At 37.4% G+C, this 24,351-nt stretch overlaps 4 protein-coding genes across 4 annotated transcripts; 3 read left to right on the top strand and 1 right to left on the bottom strand.

Moving 5' to 3' along the window:
* Positions 1 to 1,564: 1,564 nt before the first annotated feature.
* LOC132182573 (zinc transporter-like protein) lies at positions 1,565 to 4,912 on the top strand. The gene has a single exon (XM_059595857.2). The coding sequence runs from the start codon at positions 1,607 to 1,609 to the stop codon at positions 4,352 to 4,354; it is 2,748 nt and encodes a 915-aa protein (XP_059451840.2). The 5' UTR covers positions 1,565 to 1,606; the 3' UTR covers positions 4,355 to 4,912.
* A 1,483-nt stretch (positions 4,913 to 6,395) lies between these two features.
* Positions 6,396 to 11,793, top strand: LOC132180851 (ADP-glucose pyrophosphorylase family protein). The gene is made up of 15 exons (XM_059593827.2): positions 6,396 to 6,677; positions 6,748 to 6,845; positions 7,057 to 7,157; positions 7,264 to 7,342; positions 7,531 to 7,591; positions 7,722 to 7,768; positions 7,864 to 7,956; positions 8,090 to 8,180; positions 8,931 to 8,979; positions 9,509 to 9,625; positions 9,721 to 9,868; positions 10,398 to 10,490; positions 10,617 to 10,685; positions 11,334 to 11,376; positions 11,481 to 11,793. The coding sequence occupies exons 1-15, from the start codon at positions 6,620 to 6,622 to the stop codon at positions 11,579 to 11,581; spliced, it is 1,248 nt and encodes a 415-aa protein (XP_059449810.2). The 5' UTR covers positions 6,396 to 6,619; the 3' UTR covers positions 11,582 to 11,793.
* Positions 11,794 to 12,307: 514 nt separating this feature from the next.
* On the bottom strand, positions 12,308 to 18,294 carry GMII (golgi alpha-mannosidase II). Its single transcript, XM_059593460.2, has 4 exons — positions 17,609 to 18,294; positions 16,963 to 17,112; positions 16,736 to 16,768; positions 12,308 to 15,481 (listed from the first exon to the last, which is right to left on the bottom strand). The coding sequence occupies exons 1-4, from the start codon at positions 18,152 to 18,154 to the stop codon at positions 12,743 to 12,745; spliced, it is 3,468 nt and encodes a 1,155-aa protein (XP_059449443.2). The 5' UTR covers positions 18,155 to 18,294; the 3' UTR covers positions 12,308 to 12,742.
* Positions 18,295 to 19,545: 1,251 nt separating this feature from the next.
* LOC132182678 (E2F transcription factor-like E2FF) lies at positions 19,546 to 23,627 on the top strand. The gene is given in 12 exon segments (XM_059595989.2): positions 19,546 to 19,705; positions 19,808 to 19,875; positions 20,267 to 20,319; positions 20,418 to 20,495; positions 20,583 to 20,639; positions 20,930 to 21,011; positions 21,167 to 21,234; positions 21,322 to 21,394; positions 21,495 to 21,556; positions 21,662 to 21,756; positions 21,758 to 22,077; positions 23,121 to 23,627. Coding segments are annotated over 12 exon segments (1,083 nt in total). The 5' UTR covers positions 19,546 to 19,619; the 3' UTR covers positions 23,162 to 23,627.
* Positions 23,628 to 24,351: the final 724 nt, after the last annotated feature.

Below are 24,351 nucleotides of genomic sequence, written 5' to 3'. Positions count from 1 at the left end.
AAGTAACATATGCATATGCAAAAGGAACAAAAAGAAGCATGACAAAATTGAACGTGCCTTTATTAGAATAGAAGTCTTAAGAGGATAAGAAGAATCATAAAACTACACAAAAGTCATAACAAGGGCGGAACTAGAACTTTTAGTTTGGGGGGAGGGGGTAAAATTTAATTTTTGAAGGTCTATTTTAAAAAAACAAAAATAAAAATTTGGGAACCACCCTTTGACTTAGCTGCCCCCTCCCCCCCAAGCCAAAGGGTGGCTCTGCCCTTGGTCATAGGAGTTATAGTAATAACGAGAAGTTACGTGAGATATAAGTCACTTGAAGTAGAAGAATTTGTAACATGTGGATGTGGTGGATAATTGTTAAGGTCTAGAGTCTTAATAAGTGTACTTGTAACGTTACGTATGGTTCAATATAAATAGCTAAAAGACAATTCCTCCCATTGATTTAATGGGAGTTAAAACCCAAAACATTGTGTTGATAAAAAAATCTAATAGCCTTTCCATTGCACTCTACCATTTAAATCCATCTTAGCCTTTCATTACAACCATTGGAATATAGGCACTCCATTTTAATAGAAAATTGACTTGACGATTGTACATTTATTCGTCTATGCATATATTGTCTTCAAAGGCCAACCAACCAAATCCATTTTTAATATGGCAACTTGCCAAAAGACAATTACCCAAAAGCCACCACTGTCCACTGTCAAAGTAACTCTTCGCTCAACTCACAGCTTTTTGTTGATTCTAAATTGCCTTGCCTAGAGCCATTTTGCCTTTTATTCTTTCACCAATATTTTATAGGATAAAGTTTTTTCTCCCATTTAAGTTGAAAAAAATTCATCAAATTCAATCTATTAAATTAACATATATCTCACATATTTTTTTAAAAAATTCACATGCTTTAAGAACAAATATTGCATGCTTTGTTAATCTTATTCGATGGCTCTAATGTACTTAATAGGCGGGTGGGCTCTTTGGTAGGTGGGCCTCAAAGGCTTTTTAACAGTTGGCAATTCAATTGCCATTGAGCTCGAGGAGCCCCGAATTGAAGGCCTTATGTGCCTTTCGGCGACTGGATATGTCACAGACTCACAGCGTCAATTCGTCGTTCACCGTGGTCCATGGTGAACAGATCAAGAATTTATATGATGACAAAATAGATGCTGGAAAGGCCCTGATGGCTGCACAGATGTAAGTAAGCCCATGATGCAGCCATGGGCTTGTAATTGAGACAGCAATCCCACTCCCACTGTCGTGCGTGAACATGGGTGATCAAGAAGGCTGTTCCAAAAATCAAACACCCAGTACATTGAATACAAAAAACCCGTTTTCTACAAAGAAATGGGAAGAGGAGGAGGACTGATCAGACTTGGCAAGCTAGTCAATAGTCTCAATCAAGACCCAGAGAACAAGGCAAAGTCAATGCAGAAACATTCTCACTACTGATCACACATCTGACGGTTCTAATCATTCCAATCAGCCACCTGGTCCCACCCCTTGAATTCGAGTCTAACTGCTCCATTACTCCAAAGATTTTCTCACAATAACAAAAATCAGATTCAAACGCCTTTCTCTCACAAGCTTCATAACATCGTCCACCATGGCCGACCACCACCACCACCAGCAACATCGTCCTCACCGCCTCTCGCTCCCACCGCGCGGCGCCACCGCGACCACCAATTCCACCACACCCACCACCGTGAATAGACCGTACCCTCTCTACCCATACCCAACCTCAACCCCAACCCCAACAAAACACCGCCTTTCCTCCCTCTCTTCCTTCAACTCCAGAACTTCCACTTCCACCGAGTCCTCCCTCTCCTTCCTCTTCCTTCTCCTCTTCTCTCTCCGTTCCCTCTACTCCCTGCTCCCTTTCCTTCGCTCATCTCCTTCCTTCTCTCTCTTCCCCTTCACTTTTTTCGTCTCTCTTCTCTCCTTCCTCCTCACCCTCTCCTTCTCACTCTTCGCCTCCAATTCCTCTTCCAAAAACCCATTTAACCCGAAGCATCAAAGCCAAACCCTTTTCCCACTGTCCTCGATCACGCAATCTCAGCGGAGAGTTTTGGTCGCCAAATCCGTTCTTTTGGCTGTGGTTTTTCTTCTTCGATTCCAAGCGCTCAGATACTGTGGCACAGCGGCGATGATTCTCGCGGAAATGTCTGGCAATGTCGCAGCCCGGTTCATTGCCGAGGGGAGAGATCGGAGTTTCGGTGACCGGATTCGGTACCGGTCGTCTAAGGTTCGTGGGTTTTTCGCTTTGTTTTTCGGGCTGTTTTTGTTGTCTATTAGTTGGGATCGGATTGAATGCTTTCCATTTTCTGCTTCTTTGGTCGAGAAGTGGGGTGTTTCGGTGTTTCCGAGAGAGAATTGTGTGAGAGTTTGGCCAATGTTGCTGCCGTTTCTGTCTGGGTTTCTGGGATGCTACGAGCGTGTTTCAATGAATTGGGGGACGATTAGGCAACTGGGTCGGAAACGGGTTAGGCTGATTTCGTTGTTTTTCACAACAATTGTTCTTTTTGTACCTGCTGTTATTAGTATGCGCATGTTTAAAGCTGAGGGAGATAGTGTTTCCATTGGGAATTTGATTTGGCCTTTGGCAAACACTGTTGTTTTCGGTGTTCTTTTGAGTGAAAACTATAGTGATGAGAAGCTCGTGAGTTCTAAAGATTTTCGGAAGGAGTTTTTGGTTACATTTGTTTGTACTCTTGTTTTAGAGCTGTTCTATTTTCCAGAGCTCTCGCTTTGGGGATTGTTGAGTTGTGGTTTATTGCTTTATGTGGCTGTTTGGGAGTTAGATCCTGTTGATTCGAATTATCTTGAATTGGGGGTGGAGTCTCCCGAGTTATTTACTACCTCGATTAAGAAAGTTATCTGGCATATTTGGAGTGAGAGGAAGTCCCGTAAGATTGCACTTTTCCTTTTGATCAACACGGGGTACATGGTTGTGGAATTTGTTGCTGGGTTTATGAGCAATAGCCTTGGGTTGATATCTGATGCTTGTCACATGTTGTTTGATTGTGCTGCTCTGGCAATTGGGCTATATGCTTCATATATTTCACGTTTGCCTGCGAACAATCAGTTTAATTATGGTCGTGGGAGATTTGAGGTTCTTTCGGGATATGTCAATGCTGTTTTCCTGGTTCTGGTTGGAGCACTAATAGTTCTAGAGTCATTTGAGAGGATTTTGGACCCTCAGGAGATCTCAACTAACAGTCTATTGACTGTTTCAATTGGAGGGCTTGTGGTAAATGTGGTTGGTTTGATTTTCTTTCATGAGGAGCATCATCATGCCCATGGTGGATGCTCACATTCTGATTCTCACTCCCATTCCCACCATCATGACCAACATTCTCATGACCATGTTGGACATGATCACAAGGGATCCTCACATTCTCATTCTCACTCCCAATCCCACCATCATGACCAACATTCTCATGAACATTTTGGACATGGTCATGAGGGATGCTCACATTCTCATTCTCACTCCCACCATCATGACCATGAAAAATCATGCTCTGACCACAATGACCATCATGAACACCACAGTTATAATCCCAATGGCCGTGCTGATAATTGTAAAGATCACATTAGTGGGACAACCAACTGTAACGATCATCTTGAGCATGCTCACCAACATGACCATGATCACCATCATCATCATCATCATCATCATCATCATCAAGTTGACAACCATGTACATGAAAGCTTCCCCGATAGTTCTTCAAGAAGCTCATGTAGTCATTCCTTTGAAGGCCACAATGTGGCAGAATCTCATGGTCAAGGAGCAGGTTCCCACACCCATTCACACTGTTCAGATACTAAAAGTTGCTCCTCCACAGGAAATCATGGTTCCCAATCAAGAAAACTTCCGCCTGGTGGAGAAGAACCACAAAAACAGCATCGTCATGTTGACCACAACATGGAAGGAATATTTTTGCATGTTCTGGCAGACACATTGGGAAGTGTTGGAGTTGTCATATCGACCCTTTTAATTAAGTATAAGGGATGGCTTGTTGCTGATCCTGCCTGCTCAATATTTATTTCAGTCTTAATTGTATCTTCAGTTATCCCATTACTTAGAAACTCTGCACAAATTTTACTCCAAAGAGTTCCTAGGGTGCATGAGCAGGATTTAAAAGAAGCTCTAACTGATGTTATGAAGATAAGGGGAGTATCTGGGATTAGGAATTTGCACGTATGGAGCTTTACTAGCACAGATGTTGTGGGGACACTAAATCTTCATATCTCAAAGGAAACTGATAAGGCTTCTACAAAGGCACAGGTGTCACGGATATTAGATGGTGCCGGAATCAAGGATTTAACATTGCAGGTGGAATGTGTTGGGTAATTAGTCTAGTAACTTTTGACCTAGTTTTCATCGTCTTTCGAGAGTATTTACAGTGAAAGTAATTTATCAAAAAAAAAAAAAAAGAAAAAGAAAAAGAGTATTTACAGTGAAAGTGAGAAGTGATATGTCATGATCAACTTGTCATCAACATCTTTCAAATGTGCTGTTGGGCTTGTAGAGAAGCGCGGATCTTCAGTGCCAAGGAGTTGAGACAACCTGGGTTGGGTTTTGTAAGCAGTAGCAGGTGTGATGGCTTCTTATAAGATCATTATGTTTCTTTCCATCAGTCACAACAATGATGATTCCGTGTTCTTTTCAGTTGGTTAACATCCTAACTTTGAAAAAGTTATTTGCCTATACGATTATTTGGTCATGTGGAATTTTGCACACATGTGAAAGAACAAGCAGAGGATGCTGGATTACTTGGGAAACAAGCAGAAGATGCTGGATTTGTTGGGTATGTAACTTTTTGCTAGTATAGGTATACTTTTGTAGTTCATGTCCATGGATCGTTTAGATCTTACTGTTCTATTGATGTTGTAATTTTGAGTTGTGACACTCCTTTCATGACGTACTCTTGGAACCCCATCCAAGCTGTGTGGAAATATATAGTTTTTAACAATTTTGATTATGCATACTTCTGACTCTATTGAATCACCAGGAACCACTCAATATCAATATCCAATTCAATTACTAATCACATATAACAAACTGAACCACAAAATGTATCATAGAAGTTAGAATAATAACCAAATCTATAGAACTTACATTCATCAAAAGCACTTACCAAATCCACTTAAAGAATGTGAACCACATTCTCAGCGCTAAGCACATAACAAAGCAACCATAAGCTTTGCTGATTCACCAAAGGCCCATCTGGCCTTGGACCAAGCCAGGCCCACTCGAAGGGAAGGCCCAATATTGATTGATGGCCCCCCCTTGGTTTTCGAACCACAGTTTGAAGCCCAATGACTCTTCGGGCAGTCCCAAATGAGTACATCAAAGGAGATCTATACTTCTTGCAAGTCTTTGTATGGGAGTCTCCACTATCAAGAGGCTCCCTCAATCGAAGGATGTTACCTGTCTCAAGAGTCACATTACGAAAGGTTTTTGTGGTTTATGATACCTATGCTTAGCTAGCATGCCACAATTATGGTAATCATTTGATATTCTTTTCATATATTCTATATTCACCTTGTTTGGTAATCTTGACATATATTATGACGAAAACTTTACTTTTCTAAATTACCACGCCTTTTTGAAACCTTCATTTTTCAGGAAACAAATTATAATAATGAGGGCATTTTTGAGAGCTTGTGTTAAAAAAATATTACGTGTGGCTCATGTGACACAGTTCCCATCCAAGTTGATAGAAAATACTAAAACAAAGGGTTAACCCTTACTCTTAAGAAGTTTGAGGAGGTACTTACAAAATAATAATAATATATATAGTTTGAGGAGGTGGTGGGATATCATTTTTCAAAGTCTTGAAATACAAGTGCAAAAGTAGTAATAATTTGGAAGATAAATCTATTTTCCTCATTTAATAAAGAAAGACGTATAACGAAAATCTATAGATGAGGAGAGAAGAGGGGCTATGAAAAGGGAAGGAAAGCTTCTCCTTTTTTTTTTTTTTCTTTAATTGAAATGAGAGAGTTGCATGTAGCAGAATAAATGTTGGGAGATTATAACATACGATATATCACTAAATTTTTTTACGACAATTCAGAAGAGAAGACAAAAAAGAAATGAGAAAAGATGAACTCTCAAAATAACTTACACCTTTTAGAACCCAAGTAATTCTTTTTTTTTCTTACAATAACAAATTTTCCATTTACTTGAAAATTATTTTTGTTAACTAGTATTTTTTCTCCTAACCAAATAGTGAAAAATAAAAAAGAATAATTTTTTGATGCATGTGAGATGGAAGGACTAAATAGAAATAAGCCAAGTAAAATCCAACCAGACGACGTCGTTCTTCATGTTCGTTGAATCGTATATTAGCGTTAGAATCACCTCGCGTGGCAGAATTCATAAAGCTGTGTCACCGTCTACAACCCAGACAGACAGCTCGTCACACCCACTACCGTCTTTCTGTTTGATCACCCTCACTGAATTCGAAGACCAAAAGGAGGAAAAAGAATCCAAACTCTTTGACTTTAAGCAGCGTTAATAGTCCGGGCCCTGCATCATAGAAAACACCTTCAAATTCTTTGAAAGAACTGCATATTGAAGGCTACGACAAGCTAACTAAGAGTTTCGGACATGGAGAGCTCGGAGGAGAAGGTGGTCGCCGTGATCATGGTGGGCGGACCCACCAAAGGTAATAGCCTTTGATTTTCCTTGAATTTTTTTTTTTTGGGTATACAATTATCGTTTTTTTTTCTTTGTAGGGACTAGATTTCGGCCTCTTTCATTCAATACTCCGAAGCCTCTATTCCCTTTGGCTGGCCAGCCAATGGTTCATCATCCCATTTCAGCTTGTAAAAGGGTTAGTTTTTTTCTTTAACTTTCCCATTTGCCGTTGTTTGGTTACCGAGAATATTTGAGGAAAATTCATTGCTTTATTAATTTAAAAATCCCATCTTTATGCCCCATTTGGCTTTTACTGAGTTGAGAAAAAGCCAAATGGAATTTCGATAAGGAATATTAGTTTGTTGTTGTTGAATTGATAGGCAGGGCTGTTGATCTCTATGTTGTAGATACCCAATTTGGCCCAGATTTTTTTGATTGGATTTTACGAGGAGCGGGAATTCGCGCTATATGTGTCTTCGATATCCAATGAGCTGAAAGTACCAGTGAGGTGAGTAGTGCCTTGATTTGTCATGATCGTATGGTGGTCATAAGGGTTTGACTGTGTTGGAATTTGGATCTTCAAAGTGGTTTCTTGTTGATTGTGTTGAATCTAGGTACTTGAAAGAGGACAAGCCGCATGGTTCGGCTGGTGGCCTTTACTACTTCAGAGATATGATTATGGAAGACTGCCCGGTTTGAGCCACGCTCTTTCTCTCTCTTACTTATTTTCAATATGTTTTTTGGGTCCATTTATCAATCCTAATATTGTGTTATCAACTACTTTGTTGATCTTATTTCTGTAATTTAATTTTTTGAAAAAATGGTTAATTTATTACATGTGTGCTTTTGTCTACATGTTCTTAACGCATACTTTTGTGCAGTCACATATCTTTCTGCTGAATTGTGATGTTTGCTGCAATTTTCCACTGCCTGACATGCTTGGTGAGTTTCACACTATAAACTTTTGTTTTCAAAATCGTATGTGACATGGATTATTGTGGCGTAATTATTATTTGTTAAGTAATGCATAAGTTGTAGAGAATGTAATCGCTGCAATTCTTCTTTTTATCAGAGACCCATAGAAGATTTGGTGGAATAGGAACAATGTTAGTCATCAAGGTTGGCACATGCACAGAAGCAGAATTACTTGCAACATTACTCCCCAATCACAAACCTCTTCATTGGTTTTTCTTATTTTCTGGCTTTCTGTGCAGGTTTCTGCTGAATCAGCGCATCAGTTTGGTGAGTTGGTTGCTGATCCAATCACCAAAGAGCTGTTGCACTACACCGAGAAACCTGAGACATTTGTATGTGCAATGTGCAGTTTCTTTTTTAAGTGCTGTGAACTTAATTGTTGCTTGATAGCCTTAATGGCTTAGTTGTATTTCCTTCACTTCTGGCCGTGTTTTACTTTGGGTTAACTATTTTCATGACATGTAGGTAAGTGATTTGATAAATTGTGGTGTCTACGTCTTTACCCCAGGCATTTTTACTGCCATTGAAGGTGTCTCCACTCACATGGAAGACAGAGGTTGGTATTTATTCTTCACATCCCTAATTAGTTAGGTCTGGTATGCAGTTTTGATTAGCTCCTGTGTACTATAAATGTTCATCATTACAAGGCTCTGCATTTCTTGTTCCTCTTTTTTGTACATAGTATCTACTCTAAAAGCATATATAGTTTCATCTGCAGAGAGTTATTTTTTCTTTGGGTTGGGGCTCTACCACAAGTCAATTCAATTTTCATCATTTCCTTTCTCTTCCTCTCGCTATTTTAGGATACAATTCATTAGATACAGTCATACAGATATGGCCCACTTATTTGAGATCCTACCTTTATCTATGTCTATATTTGATCTTTCAGATCCTTTGGTTTAAAAAACTTTTATGAAAACTGGAGACATGTCATGAAGCATAAGTCAAAATGGCAAATGGTTATCCATAGAGATGGTGATGCACAATGTTCCTTTTCAAAACCCAAACGTGTGTTCCAAATTAAGAAGAAAGCATTGAAATTTTTGTGCTAAGAGTGCGTTAATTTTTTTTGGCATAAGTCACAAACAGATATCATCAGCAATAAATTTACATTTTATCTGATGATGAGAAGTGAGGTTACCTTGGTGATGGAATTGGGTTGGGAAACAGTCTTTACTTGAGCCCTGTGACAAGTATTATTGCAGTCAATAATTTTTCACATATCTGATTGTTTCATTTGGTGTGGGATATGCAAAGCAATTTTTCAATCCTGTTTGAATCTGAATGATTGTTTTGGTAACTGCAGCTAATCTACATCACACGTCCAGCTTTGAAGGCCTCCAATATGTGACAAGGTATAATTTTACTTCTACTTTTGATAATGAAAAACATAATTTTGGATTTTTATGTAACGATAATATTCAAAAAGTCAAAGTGAGAAATGTTTAGCGCACGTGCATCATAACATGCATTACACATTAGATGCATTGCAATGTAGTCTGATTGTTATATAGATGTTGATGTTGCTTGTATTGTTGCAAACATGACATGTTTTGAAGCTGTACTTTCAGTGTTAGTGGAGATTCAAAAATTTATACATAATTATGAGGATTTCCTTCTTGGTGCATGAAAGCAATATTACACTTCACATTAGAAAGTACCGGAGCATTGCTGTTTGAGTTTCATGTGTTGTACAGAATATCTTTATGACATAGTAATAATCCTTGCAAATTTGTTATTATTATTATTTTTTAACTTCAATGACGAATTTACTGAGCTATATATTGCGTTTTTAAAACAATGTTTCTTTTTTCATCTGTTATTTTTAAAAGCTGCAGTTCCTTTCTGTTAGTTCTCACTGCTGATTTTTGTTTCTCCTAACAGAACCCTTCCTACGGGATTTGTAAGACTGGACCAAGATATTTTGTCACCACTTGCTGGAAAGAAGCAATTGTATACATATGAGACCATGGATTTTTGGGAACAGATAAAAACTCCAGGGTACAATAACTGTGCCCATCATTTCCAATTTCTTTTCCTTTATGCCTAAGTTTGGACCACATTTGCCTCATTTTAATCTGTCTTTGATATTACAGAATGTCTTTAAAATGTTCGGGTTTGTATCTTACCCAATTTCGAATAACCTCCCCGCATCTTTTGGCTAGTGGAGATGGTACTAAAAGTGCTACAGTCATTGGTGATGTTTATGTTCATCCATCTGCCAAAGTTCATCCAACTGCAAAGGTAGTGCATCTCATCTTCTACCAAAATATGTATGTGCTGTTGCAGTACGTTATATCCCTCTCCATTAGAAAATGTAAAAAAGAATTAAATCTAGAAATAAGTAGGCTTCAGTAGTCAATTAGTTTATTTATTACAGTTCATTTCCAATGAAAATCCTATAATTTGATTCTTCTCAAGAAAAAAAATCCAATTATTTGCTGACATTTGAAGTGAATGTTCTAGGAGTAATGAAACAATTACCTTTACTGACTGGGGGCGAACCAGGAAAATGATAATTTGGAGGAAAAGAGAGGGAGGATCAAATATATTGTTATGTTTGATATTTAGTTATGCTTGACAAATTAATGTTTAAATGTATACATGATTACAATATAACTCAGAAATATAGCTTCCCTTATACCATTCCCCCTTTTTGCCCATTTAATCTCACTTATCTAATGTTTTATTCTACAATAACTTAAGAACATATTTTCAATTTACCCTCTCTTACGATTTCCATATGAATCTTGTCTGTTTCTTTCTTGAACAGATTGGTCCCAATGTCTCCATTTCAGCAAATGTTCGTGTAGGTGCAGGCGTAAGGCTTATAAGTTGCATCATCTTGGATGATGTTGAAATTAAGGTACAGGACTGGATATATAAATGAGCTAAAAGAAATAAATTCATAACAAGAAATTTTACCTAGAAGCTGGTGATGATGTCTTTTAGTCTTTGTACAATATTTAATGAAATGTTCTTCTCTTGACAGGAAAATACAGTTATCATAAATTCTATAGTTGGATGGAAGTCATCTCTTGGGAAATGGTCACGTGTCCAGGCAAGTCCACTGACTAGTTTTATCATCTTCTATACATAGCTTTCCCCAGTATCAACTGAGGAGGTTTATAATGCTTATTGTAGAAAAAAGAAAAACTTTCAGTTTATAGAAAAAATATTTTTTTGAAAAGGTTGAATAAAGGAAGCTTCATTTTAACCTTTGTGTCAAAGTTTACACCTAAGTTACGTTTGGTTTACAAGAATGGTCTTAGGAATAGCCATTCCATTCTTTGGTTGCACATCAATACCCCGGAATAGCTATTCCCAAGAATAGAATAACATTTTCTCGAAAAAAGCCTTTTTTTTTTTTTTTTGTTCTGTATTTTTGGAAATTTGATTCAGGTCCAATGAGAAAATTTGGACATTCTTCTCTTGTCACTGAACAAAGAATATGAAAGGTCATTTCATTCCAACTTCTTGCATTCCTAGTAATACTCACTTCAATTCTTAAGAAATCATCATTTTAGTGTACCAAACGTGCCATTAGATACAATTAAAGGCCGATTCAAAAGAATTGGTTAATTAGCAATGTTGTTATCATTGTCATGCGCTCAAGAACCTTACAATTGTCTCAGTCTTGTGCATATTAACAAACCGTCTAATCCCCTCAAAATTTTGACAAATCCATGTTGCCAACTGACTGGTTCAGGCTGATGGAGACTACAATGCAAAGCTCGGAATTACGATCCTCGGTATGCATCTTGTTTTCGTCCTATATTTGAATATTACTAATTTTCAAAGCAGAAATTCTAGTGTGCTTGGACCAGTGTTGATTTTGGTTCTTCTTTTATTGCAGGAGAAGCAGTGACAGTGGAAGATGAAGTTGTGGTGATAAACAGCATTGTTCTGCCAAATAAGACCCTTAATGTTAGCGTACAAGAGGAGATCATTTTATGATATTGAAGAGACACATCCCACCATGCCTCCTAGTTTTGTTTTCTGGTTTTTTTTTTTTTCCTCTTGTTTTTACAGTGAAACTGTATAATTGAGTTACAGGAACAAGTAGACAACATTTTTTGCCGGCCATGTTAATTGTGATGTCAGCTGATTGCTCATTTGTAGACTTGATAACTATTTTGAATGAAAAAGTTCTCTGATTTTTCTGCCAACTTGGTTTCTGATATCTGAGAATAGATTACATACTGATTTATCCCCTACCCGTCTCAAGTGAAATCTGATCTTGACTGAAGATTCATGTTCAGTTCAGTTGCCTCCTGAAACAGTGACATTCAAGCCCTTCTTGATGGCACCTTAATTTCGTCAATTGAAAATTTTAGTTGAATGAATCCATGCCATTTGGTTATTATCAAGAAAAAAAAATCGAATCCAACCTGTTAATTTCTTGTAGAATTCGCGATACGGGTTAAAATTTGTCGGTTTAAATGTCTTGCATTAGGATTTGGAGATATATGTATAAAGTTATATATGTCAACTTTAACACAACTCAGACAATTAAATAAGTCAAACTCCTCAATTTTAACCCGTTAATTTTGTGTAGGGTTCGCAAGTCATTTCATTTTCATTTAATGACTTTCTAACTACTAATCATCCACGCAGTTGTAAAATCATGGTAGTAATTTCTTTCAATTTAATGAGGGAAAAAACAGCATAAAGAGTTATCAGTATCGACATGATCTTTTTACTCTCCATTTATGAATGCTGGCCACTTCGACCTCAAGAAAAAATATATTCAGGGAAAATTCAAACATATTTTAGAGTATATTGTAGTTGCAAAAGAGGTAAAACATAGATGCTACTGTATCCGAGTACTTACAAACGAGTCACAGATACGAATTTCTATCATGTATCTAGTAACAGCAAATGGGCACCAAAAATATAAAGCCGAAATGCTTAAATCAACCTCCTCAGCAAGGGTAACCCACCCAGTTCATTGACAACGTCCTGCCACTTCTAAAAACTGTGTTCATTGACATGTTCAGATTTTTGAGTGAGATAGCAGACCATCGACAGTTCATCCCCCTGGAATTGATGGTGTTATATCTAGAATCATTCTTCACAGATCCAGAAAGAACTAGAATCAGCAAAATCAGTGTCTATTCATTGGTGCGGCCGTAGGTCCAACTTGTAAGCCTGTATTTCCATGGGGGAGATGAGGACATGTCCATCTTGGGAAACATCTCCAACCTGCTCAGAATATCCAAGAATATCTGTGTCTTCATGCAGAAGATTCAAAGAAGTTGCTCTCGCATTCAGTACTGCAAGCCCCTTGAATATGTAAAACAGATTCACCGGCTCATCAGCAACTCGAGTGCACTGTGATCTGCCCTTCCGACAGTATGAAGAATCCCAATGGCGCCTCTGTAAGATTAGAACGAACCTAGAATCTGCAAGTGGCTGTTGAGAATATTTTAAAGGCCGAGGAACCTTGAAGCTCACAATATGCAAGTCACATGGTAAGGGAGCAGCTAAAGGAGAGAAGGATCTGGGGGGTGGCTGCACAGATAATTCCTGCGGCTTCTTTGCAATGAATGCATGCAATGGATAGTTCAAATGAGCACCGACGCGATGAGAAAGAAGAGAGGGGCTTAAGGGAAAAGGCTTGGAAACTGAGCTTAGAGTGGAGGAAATGTTGGATTCCACAAGGATGTGGAAGACTACATTCATTGGACGATTATCCATCACTCCTTGCCCAAGACCACGTCCATCATCTCTTACCAATCGGCGATCAAGCATAATCTCTAACCATCCTTCTTTAAGGCTTGCCACACCCAATGACTGCCGAGTATGGACAGAAAATCGCTGACCATTGGATCCTTGCATGAATGCAAGAGAAGGCATAGGGTAATAATTTCCCTGCAATGGGATCTTATCATATGTTTCTCTGCGGCTCATCTGGAAGCCATTTAGATCAGAGTGAAAAATCTTTTTGTTATCAATATCTGTCTTGTATCTAACTATTAACTCCTTGTCATTAAAATCCTGGCCAAGAAGCTCAACATGATATTCCTTCTCAATGAGCAACTCTTGTATAGTGTTATCTCCATTATATAGACGAGTGCTATGGGCGATGGGGGTTTGCTCCCATGCTGTCCTGGGATAAGAGAATACTTCCTGCATCAAAGGGCCCTCCGTGATCACCATCTGCCCACCAGCTTCGATAATAGATTGTGCATCACCATTAGGCTTGAATAGGTAAGCCCCGCTTCCATAACTAGAGTACATACTGATTTCTTCACCCACAACATTTTGGGAACCATTTTTAAAGCTTATTTTCTGCAAACAACCGTTCCTGACATCAAAGTTGAGCGTTTGATGCCGGTTCTGGATTTCAGCTACATCACCTTCTGCTTTTGAGCAAGCATATGGAGTGGGACAAGATAATGAAGTAGACTTTGAGAAAAATTTGAGTCTTGCTGGTTTTGCCTTCTCACATCCAACAAAGCCATTAGCGATATAATATGTTTGCAGCCCCAGGGCAGGAACAGAAACTTTCCAGTGGACACGATGCCTCCCAGTAAAAATCTTGCTTTTGTCGTACTGCAATTCAGGAGAAATTTGGCTCGGAACACATGTCCAGTTAGAGTCCAAAACAGTAACATCTGGCCTGTTAACTATAACCATCACAACCTCTTCTCTTGTTTGCTCCAAAGGATTAAAAAAGACCACCGAGTGATACGTGCCTTCACGAGCATTGATTATCTTATGCACTGGCTGAGCATCATATTTAGATCTCACCTGTTCTGGCTCAAACTGAGAAGGGTTTTGATCAGATTTCTCGTGGCGGATACCAAGCAGAACTTCTATACCTTTAGACATGAAAAACTGCAAATCCTGCAAAGAAGTATGCATCCGAGATCCATAGTCCTGAACCACATGATCCTTAGCAGTACCAGTGACCCCATCATGATGCTGGAAAAGAGCTAAGTTTCTTCTTGCCGCTGTCAACTTGTAGGAAAACCCTGTGGGCAACTTTTCACATTGTGATCTCTGGCAATACCCAAGCAATAAAGCCATCATCATTTCCGAGGCACGTAGTGTTTGCTCTAGTACCCGATCAACAGCCTTGAAGAAAGGCCTTGAAACATAATAGCCACTCCAATAGTCCTGTTGCCTATCTGCATAGGTAAAGAAGTCGCCAGATAAAGAAGGAAAACCTCCAACCTGACCAGACCCAACCTCACCAGGAGCCGAATAATTTATTCTATCAGCCTCCTCGCGTAAGGCTTCAAAGTAGTCTTCCAAAGTACCAAACTGTGCCTCCGCATTTAAACTTGGATTGGAATTGATATGATCAAATAACATTTGGTAGTTCCTAAATTGGGCTTCTGCTTCGTCAGTGCTGATGTAACGGAAATCATCTCCCAGAGGAACAAGAAGTGTATTTGTCCGGTATAAGGTTGATTTCTTCCTATATTGATCTAGTAGTTTTTCTGCCCTCTCCTGAACATTTTCTCGATTGGTCTCCACTGGATGCTGTCCCCATGGGCAAAGTTCATAACTAAAGCCATGAGTTCGAGCAAAGTCAAACTGACAACAAATAGCAGGTTCTGGCCCACACGTATGTGGAATATCATATGAATAAAAGGGCATCATGTGAACAAAAATGTCAGTAGTTTCCTCCGTGTCCCAGCTCTGACGCCATATGTATTCCAAATTCTTATGCAGTGCAAGTTCCTTCTTCAGCTCATAATGGGTCCTCTGGATAAGCATGTTCTCAAAACCCATACGACGGAGAAGATATGCCATGGTAGGTGAGTAACCAAATGGATCTATTGCCCAAGCATTTTTAGGAACAACCCCAATTGTGTCATTCAACCACATATTCCCCTCTGCTATCTGATACACGAATTGCACAAAGATCAGAGTAGCAACTCAAAATGGGATAAGAAACTTGAGACTTATTCCTGAATGAAATATGACAACCACCCACACACACGGCAGATCAATTCCTTGACCATGGAGATTAGCTCTCAGGAACATTATATGTATAGTCCCCACCGTGCAAATTTGTGTATGGCATATTACATGAAACTGTGTTATATTGTACTTTATTAAAAAAAGAATCTGGATAACCAAACACACAACAGCATAGAACGTAGCAAACCACACTACAAAAACATAATAATACCCAAAACTAAAATGGTCACTACCCTCACCTGTTAATTGAGTTATGATGTATTAATGTTTCACATGACCTATCCCACAGGAGAGGAGAATTATAAGAGACTAGTAGAATATAAACTTATAACACCATAACAAAATAAATAAAAGGCTATTAACAGCAACATGTTCTCACAATGTATGAACAGTAGTCCAACAAATCCAGCATCAGATCATGAATAAATTAAAAGCACAACATAAAATCAAAAGAATGTGTTTCATAATTAATAAATTTACTTGGCGGGGCTCTAACTATCAAGTGATTCTTTCAAACCATACAAAGAGCATTTCAAAAAAAATAATAATATAATAACACACACACACACACATAGATATATATATATATATATATATATATATATCAAAGCAAACAAAATTCTAGGATTACCATTAGTAAGTCGTTACTCCTAGTGTCATGAAGTTAAAATACAAGTATTTTACGTAGGAATTAAACTCCAAAATCCAAATTTATGTCCATCTTTCCTTCTTAAAGGAACTTTACATTATTAGAGAGAACTCTATGGTTATCTTATCAAAAAATAGAGAGAACGAGGGGTTGAAAAAATCATTCCAGAGATGATTGTTTAGGCCCTTGAGGAATATTATGTAATGGAATATGTCAATAAAACTTTTTGTATACTTTATATGTACTTAGGTCTCTCCTTTTGCTAATAAAGATTTCCATATTACTAATAGTAATAATAATAAAAAGAAATATATGTCAACCTCAAGATACTTATCAAAAAAAAAAAAAATATGTCAACCTCAAGATGCCCTGAACAAAATGTGAATTACCTAACTAATCAGAACTGCAATTAATGAATGAAAGAACACATGTCCATGAAGAATGCTCAACACATCTCCAGTAGAAGAAAACCTAAGAAACATAAACAATTGTACCAACTATGATAGGAAAAGCTTTCAGTTTACCTGTTCAATGATGGCAAAATAATGTGAATTAGCCTGCATCCATAAAGAATGACGCGGTAAGTCAAGCTTCCAGTTCATTAGAACCAAAAAAGAAAGTATCTTTTCAAATATTAGGAAGAAAAAATTCATAGAACGGACAAATAAACTTCTCCACAATTTTAAGGTTATAGGAGTTCAAAATCAGAACTAACCATATTTAAGCACAGATAAAAGGCCATGAATATTACCTCATCATTCATTACCCAGCCACCTCCAACAATTTCAATCTGCCCATTCTTTACTAAATTAGCAAATGACTCTCTTTTGCTCTCTGAGGCATCCCTCCACCATCTCTCCAAATAAGACATCTCTTCCCATATAAATTTACGCCGAGGATCCTGCATATCCAAGTCCACAGAATTTTAATGAACCTCATAACTCAACATACTCTAAAAAGGGGGAGGAATTGGTTCAATAATAAACAAAAACCAGGCTTACTTTCTGTTCCCATGATATTGCAGTCCCAAATAACTACTATTACTAAGAAAATAAATTCGTTGTGATCCCCTAATATTTCATTTAGCCCTTAATAACAGCAATAAGTTCACTATCTAACAACGCCGAAGTATCAAAAACTAAGATTAACCCACATAAACCTCTTTGTCTTCCCTTGATCCCTATACAGAAAAATCCAAACAGTAAACCTTCTTGCTTATTAAACCTCTTTGTAACAGCAAAAAGTTCATTAATTACTTCACATTGAAACACACACGTCATAAACACATTTCAGTACAAAACCAACCAAAACATCAAAAACTTCGGAACCCACCATTTGATCCATCGATTCGACCACAATTCAACCCAGAAAGGATAAGAAATCAAAACCCACTTCACCTTAGAAAGCGTCTCAACAATGGTATCAAGTATGCGCCTGGACTGCCTCTCATAGTACTCCTCCACCGTGAGCTTCCAACCCGGATCGTTATGCGAATGGGGCACCACAAACACCTTCAACTTCTCTGAGTCCCACTCGTCCCCCTTGTAGCTCACCCTCCACCCTTGTTTCCATGGCCCACCATCGATATCCAGGAACTCAATCCTGTCGTACAATTCCTTCGTCGTGATGTCCACCGTGGAGCTGAAAACAGTGTCGTTCAAAGCGTCGGATTTTCGGTAAACGGGTTTCCGGGACTTTGGGAACCGCGGGGGCCGGGACTTGAAGTGCGACGAGATGGGTCGGGGCACGCCGTAGCGGAGCACGACGATGAGGAAGAAGAAGAAGGAGATCGTGAGGCCGATGGTGAAGAAGTGGGTGAAGATGAAGTCCCGGAGTGCCAATCGCCTGCGGGGCTTTCGGATGTGCTTGGATTTGGGGTTTGGCGGAGCCGAGAAGGGAAGAAGAGTTTGGGCCCAGCCCCCACGCCGGGTGCTGAAAGCCATTACCGTTGTTGTTGTTGTTGAAGAACGAGCTCTGTTTCTATCTGTGTGTGAATGTTTTCTGGGTGAAGTTTTCAATGTTTATGTTTACTCGAATGCATCCGATGAGAAATGTGGGAGGAGACTTGACTTGTCTTTTGGTAGAGCCAATAACATTGGAGGAGCCCATTTTGTGCCTTTCCTTTTCCAACTTCTGAATCAAGGAAATGAAATGGGCCGTCGGATCCTGGGATGGAGCCCATTCTTTACTGCCCATCTTTTTGGTGTTGGTACTTCATTTGTTATATATATATATATGTTTCATGAGATATATATTATATAGCATTGCTAATTTATTATTGATTTTTTTTCTTAAAAAAGAGAAGGCTGATTTAAATTGAAGAAGCAACGACCAAGAATACTAATAATTAATTCAAGGGCTTAGAAATGCAAATGATTTATGATGCCTGCTCAGGTGCAATGTTCCATCAGCATAGTAGAACAATGATGAGATATATAGCATTATTTTTGTTTTGAGTTTTGTTCTTTGAATAATGCTGTAAACATGTAATACTAACCCACCTTAAACAATTTTTGGATGGTCGGCTACACCCCATAACAAACTAAAGGTGATTGAATCATTCCAAAACATACTTTTGAGATGGTTTTATCACCTTCACCCTGATCACCCCAAAACATGCTTCTAAAAGAGTTTGATCACTTTTTTACCTTAAGAGCTAAAAATTGTTTTAATGTTTAGATTGTTTGTTAGTGATTTTATTTGTTTAAAAAGAAAAAAAAAATTAACAAACAAACCCTAGATTTTTTTTAAAATATTTCTTCAACCTTAAATTATTAACTATTATTGTAAATTAATTTTGGTAGATAGTGAGACACCTTACAAAATGAGTGTTGTTAGAGGTGGTACAAATTTTTTTCAAATTACCATGATAATTTATATGGCAACATGAAGTTATTTTCAAAACGACATTTCAGTTGATGTAATATTTGCTATATAACCGTTTCTAAGAAGTAACTCAATTGGGTAGAGATCACGCATTTTGAAGCGGAAGTCACTAATTCGAATACCCATTTTTTTCTCGTGTGGACATGTCAAAAAAATACTTGCTATATCAATTATTAAATTTAATTATAATTAAATTGTATGTGAAACATCTTATTAATTCATAAAAAACATATTATAATAAAACTTGAAATACATGTAAAAAAAAAAAAAAAAAAAAAACTGACGTATGTAATAGCTCAGCATTTTTCTCCAGGCCCACCATTTCATATGAAGCAACCAAAGTCGTGATTACCAACAATGCCCCGCCACCAACCCAGGAAGCAAGGCCCAAGACCAAGAGGGGCAAAACCGTAATCTAAAACTTGACCGCGCTTATAGATCTCAATTTGAATTCCCGCGAGGCAAACAACCATCGAATCATAGAAACAAGTTGATTTCATTTTCTAGTGGCTATTGCGACGAATGTCTTCGTTTGATTCTCAAGAGCCCGAAACAAGACCACCCGTTTACAGCCGCAAAGATAAGTCTCTAGGACTCTTGTGCTCAAAGTAACTACTCCTCTCTCACTCGCTTTTTTGTGTTAGATTTTGGTTCCAGTTTCTTTCTTTTTATCTAGTTTTAATTTTGGATTTTTCGTTTTATTTTATCAGTTTCTTGAGGTTGTATGGTGGAGAAGGCGTGGGACCGATTGAACTCGTTGAGGCAGCTGGCAAATTAGGTCTTGATCTGATCTCTCTGATTATTAATTCCCACATATTTCTCTCTTTTTTTTTTTTTTTTTTTTTTTTTTTTTTTGTGTAATTTTTTTGTTGTTTCGTTTAATTATCTTCTGTTTGGTTGCCTAGAAAATTGAATAAAAGTTAGTAAACCTATATGTATGTATCTATGAAGTCTGGTTATCCAGAAATGGAAAAACCCATAGGAACTAAGTACTTAGCGAGAATTGACTATTCGTGATAGGCTTTGTGTTCTTGAGTCATTGTTAATGAGTGTTAAAGCCGAAGATACTGAGTATTTTTTTTTCCATCATTTTCTCGGTACCCAAACAAGGCCTTAGGGTTTTTTTTTTTTTTGTTGATTGCATCTATTGAAAGAATTTGAATCTGCAGGAGTTGAGCGGCGCCGCATGTACGACGTAGTCAATATATTGGAGAGTATCGGAGTAAGGTTTTTAGTTTTGTTCAACGAATAAGAATAAGAAAAATTAAAAGACTTGGATTATATTGCCCGAGTTGATTTTTCTGTATTTGAATTTTTTAGATTATAGCAAGAAAAGGAAAGAACCAATACTCATGGAAGGGTTTTGGAGAAGTTCCTGGGATTTTGGAGGAGCTTAAGGTAAATTGTAAATGTTGTTTTGTTTCACCAAATTTTGATGCTTCGGTTGAAAACCATGACTTAATTTCTATGTTGCTCCCTTTACAGGAAGAGGGTTTGGGAGAAAAGTTCAAATACTCTGGTGTTCTCTGCAATTCAGTTAAAGTATGTCAGTATTCTATCTTGGTTTTCCTTTTAAATTTTTTTTCTTTCTGAGCTTTTTGAAAGTTTGTTTGTTTGATGAGAAACTGCAATAAATAATTCAGGTGTATTTATAGTGCTAGTATTTTCATTGATTAGTCTCTTACTCAATTTGGTCTTATACAAATTGGAGGTCTGGTTTTGTTTTTTCAATTTTTCTTAATTTTGGAATCACGACAGCAAAACAACATAAGACTCAGAGTTTAGACACCTTTCGTTTTCCTCATTTTGGTTGTTTGATATATGCTGATTAGGTTTCAAAAGATAACGAAAATAGAGTGTCTTCCAGTCTCGAAAATAATTTGGAGGACTATTCTACAGCATCATCGAGAAGCGGTAACCTCTTTTTCCTTTTTGTTCTGTGCTTTGAGTTTGCAAAGTAAATTACTAGCAACTGTACTCAATTTTGAGTATGGGATGGTTTAAAGTTTAAAGTAGGCATGATCCACTTTTACATTGACTAACTTGGCATTGATGTTTATTTCCTCTAGACAACAGAAGGGACAAATCTCTAGTGCTTTTCACTCAGAGTTTTATCAAGCTTTTCCTTTGTTTCGATGTAAGCCAATTTTTTAAAGTGGTTTTCCTTCAATGGCTTTTTCTTTTAATATTTGTTCAGTTTTACACTATTTCCTTTTTTCGTTAGGTGGATTCGATCACTATCGATGATGCTGCAAAGGCATTGCCGGGTGATAAGCATGATGCAAGGGCTTTGAGAAGTAATGAACCTTACCATCTTTATCGTTCTGTCAAAAGAGTCTAATAAAAATGAAAGAAATTAACTTAACACCAACTCTCCTTTTTGTAACACCTGTGCAGCAAAAGTTAGACGACTGTATGATATTGCGAATGTTTTCTCTTCCTTGAATCTGATTGAGAAGGTAAAAGGATACTGAGAAGCACTTTTCTAGTTCATGGAATGACTCCCAGTCATGGTAGTGCGTTTATCTTTCTCATCATTTCTCAGTTTTCTTAATTGAACCCAGATTTATGACCCAGTGAGTGGGAAAGCAGCATTCAGGTGGGTGGGATGGAAAGCAAAACCCAAAGATGGATCTGACTCTGATTTGGATCTAAATGAAAAAAAAGAGAATGTTTGGGATTGATATAACAAATTACAGTTCAAAGAGAAATAGGTTGGATTCTTCTAAGGTGGAGTCTTCTATAAATTGGAAGTTAAATCAGAAGGTAGATATGCCAATGCATAACAGACAAGGTGACTTGGAAATTGTACATGAGAGGATCAAATTGGAGCAGCATTCAAAACACAGCTCAAAGGGTATAGTATTTGGCCCTTTTGCACCTGAAAATGTGCCCGGTTTCAAAGATCCAGAGAAGAAAAGATTGATAGAGGTTCAGGAGAACTTGAATTCTACTTATTATCCTCAATATCACAACCAAGGTGATTTATATTTTCTACTTGATAAATATAGCAGCTCTACTTTTTGGATACATATCATAAATTAGTATAGTACTGAAGAAGTCTAAGAACAATTTACAGGGTTGGTTAATTAATGCGTCAGAGGTTCTTCCTTTATCTTATTCTTGTCTTCACATGTCTAGTGTTGATTTAACCAGTGGCAATTATCAAAGATATAATGAATTTACATATGTTCGTTATGGTCGTTGGTAGTGGCTCCATCCTCCATCCATAACTAAACTATATTAAGAAATGGCCTTCAAACTTGATTTTTGTTCTGGGTTTGCTTGGCAAAAACAAAAACAAATAAGGTAATTTTTTTTTCCTATTTTTTTTTCTTCTCATTTGGGAATCTTTTAACTGAATCAGGTGTCCACTTTTCTCTAGTATTAGGTTTGGAATATAATTCATTGGTACACTATTCTAAAATAGTGACTTTGTCATACTGTTTATGTTGGCAACAACCTGAAATTCTCACTGATCTGCCATCCCCTAATTGTGCAATATTCTATTTGTTCTATAATTGTAACTGGGGCCATTGTGTTTGCATGTTATGAGCACTAAAGTATACCTGTAACTGTTGCAGCAACTAAATAAAAGATGGATTTTGTTAATGGTTGTGGCAGCTCTGCATGACCTCTTTGCTCATTACATGGAGGCGTGGAAGTCATGGGTCGGAGAAGTTGCTGGGAAGCAACAGATGCAACAAACATTCTGATCCACATATCCATTTTTTTTTAACTGTACATGATCACCTACCTACACATTCTCAACAGTGGATTGCTTTTCTTTTTTACTCCTGTTCTCAATAAATAACAAGGCTTTTGTTGGATGTATCTTCTTAATGCACCCAGCTGGATGGCCATCACCTAATGTCATACACTGAACATCATAGGACTAATGTTTTCCTGGATGATGATAGTGTCCTTCTCAATTCATCATATTGTAAAACTTTCCTAATAATCTGTGGATATTATCCTACTTCTTATCAGGAATTGAATTTCTAATTGCTGATATTTCGACAGGTCGAAAACCGAATATTCCGGGAGCAATTGATGCTCCATGACAATCATTGGGGCTTTATTCTTGGCGTGGAATGTTGTTTTCAGACCCATATTTATGGGCAAATGTTGTAATGCCTTCTTGGTGTTAACACACACTTTTCATTATCGTACCATATGTACTATGGAGCCCTAACACATTGTCATTAGCATCCTTCCAGCTCTGAAGAAAGCAAAGGTGATCACTTGATGAGAAGAATGCAGCAATTGCAGATGGGTTTTGCAAGGTTCTTTCTGCAGATGCATCAGAAGCTAATAATTGGCGAGTTTTTGTCTTGGATCAACAGGGGTGCCTTGGCGATAAGTTATGGTAATCAACAGTAAATTCTGAGAGTACCCTCCACCTGATTATAGCTGATATTCATGAAGTCTTAAAGTGGCTATCATCATTCTCTTTATGTACACGCAATAATGATCACAATCGTCCCATTATTCCCTAGTATAACTATAAAAAATCTCATTCTAGTTTTAGATATTTTGGTAATTAGCATTCCTTCAGCTATGAGAACACGTGTTTCATGCTATTCACCCATGTGGAATATAACTTGCAGTTTTACTAAGATATAAATAATAAGAGTGCATGTTCACTCCGGTTAAAATAATAAAATATAGTCTCAAGTAAACAGTCTTTAAGGGGTAGTTTAATTGGCTATGAACTATGCCTTTTAAAGCGAAGATCACTAATTCGAATTTCCTCTCCACCTTCTCTTGTGTGGACATGTCAAAAAAAAAAAAAAGTTTCAAGTAAACGCCCTATTAGGTATCTCTCTTTCAGTTTTTAAATCTTAAATTGACTTCTTAAGTTTCTTAAAAATTTCAACTGAATCATTCTCTTATGTTTTCAATCCAACTTAGTAATGTTTGTCATTGTCACGTCAGCATTTTGATACATTATGTTAAAATAAATTCTAAAAAGAAAAAAAAAATGTTTTAGGTATTCTAATATTTCAAAACAGTTGGGAGTTTTTTTTTTTTTTTTTTTTTTTTTTTTGAAATCGAAACAGTTGGGAGTTAGGACCTACCAAAATGGCATTGTCGAGAATCTTTACTCGAAATAAGGAATAGGGTCATAGTCTTATAGATACTCTGATACTCATACTCATCTGGTTACAGTATCAATTAACAGAAGTTTTGTTAAAAATCAGAATATTTGTGGTGCTAAACAGCTGTGGTGGAGGCATCCGAGTAATACCGT

Source organism: Corylus avellana, chromosome 5, assembly GCF_965113065.1.
Source record: "Corylus avellana chromosome 5, dhCorAvel1.hap1.2, whole genome shotgun sequence".
NCBI classification, from domain to species: Eukaryota; Viridiplantae; Streptophyta; class Magnoliopsida; order Fagales; family Betulaceae; genus Corylus; species Corylus avellana.
Note: the sequence above shows the minus strand (reverse complement) of the source record. Positions and strands in the feature narration are given on the sequence as shown.

Coding starts and splice junctions, on each gene's coding strand:
- GMII (XM_059593460.2), bottom strand. CDS start 18,154: ATGGCTTTCAGCACCCGGCGTGGGGGCTGGGCCCAAACTCTTCTTCCC. Junction 17,113..17,608: donor TTGTTGAGACGCTTTCTAAG/GTGAAGTGGGTT, acceptor TTGGATATGCAG/GATCCTCGGCGTAAATTTAT. Junction 16,769..16,962: donor GCTGGGTAATGAATGATGAG/GTAATATTCATG, acceptor TTATGGATGCAG/GCTAATTCACATTATTTTGC.
- LOC132180851 (XM_059593827.2), top strand. CDS start 6,620: ATGGAGAGCTCGGAGGAGAAGGTGGTCGCCGTGATCATGGTGGGCGGA. Junction 7,592..7,721: donor TCCACTGCCTGACATGCTTG/GTGAGTTTCACA, acceptor TCTTTTTATCAG/AGACCCATAGAAGATTTGGT. Junction 10,686..11,333: donor GGAAATGGTCACGTGTCCAG/GCAAGTCCACTG, acceptor TGACTGGTTCAG/GCTGATGGAGACTACAATGC.
- LOC132182573 (XM_059595857.2), top strand. CDS start 1,607: ATGGCCGACCACCACCACCACCAGCAACATCGTCCTCACCGCCTCTCG.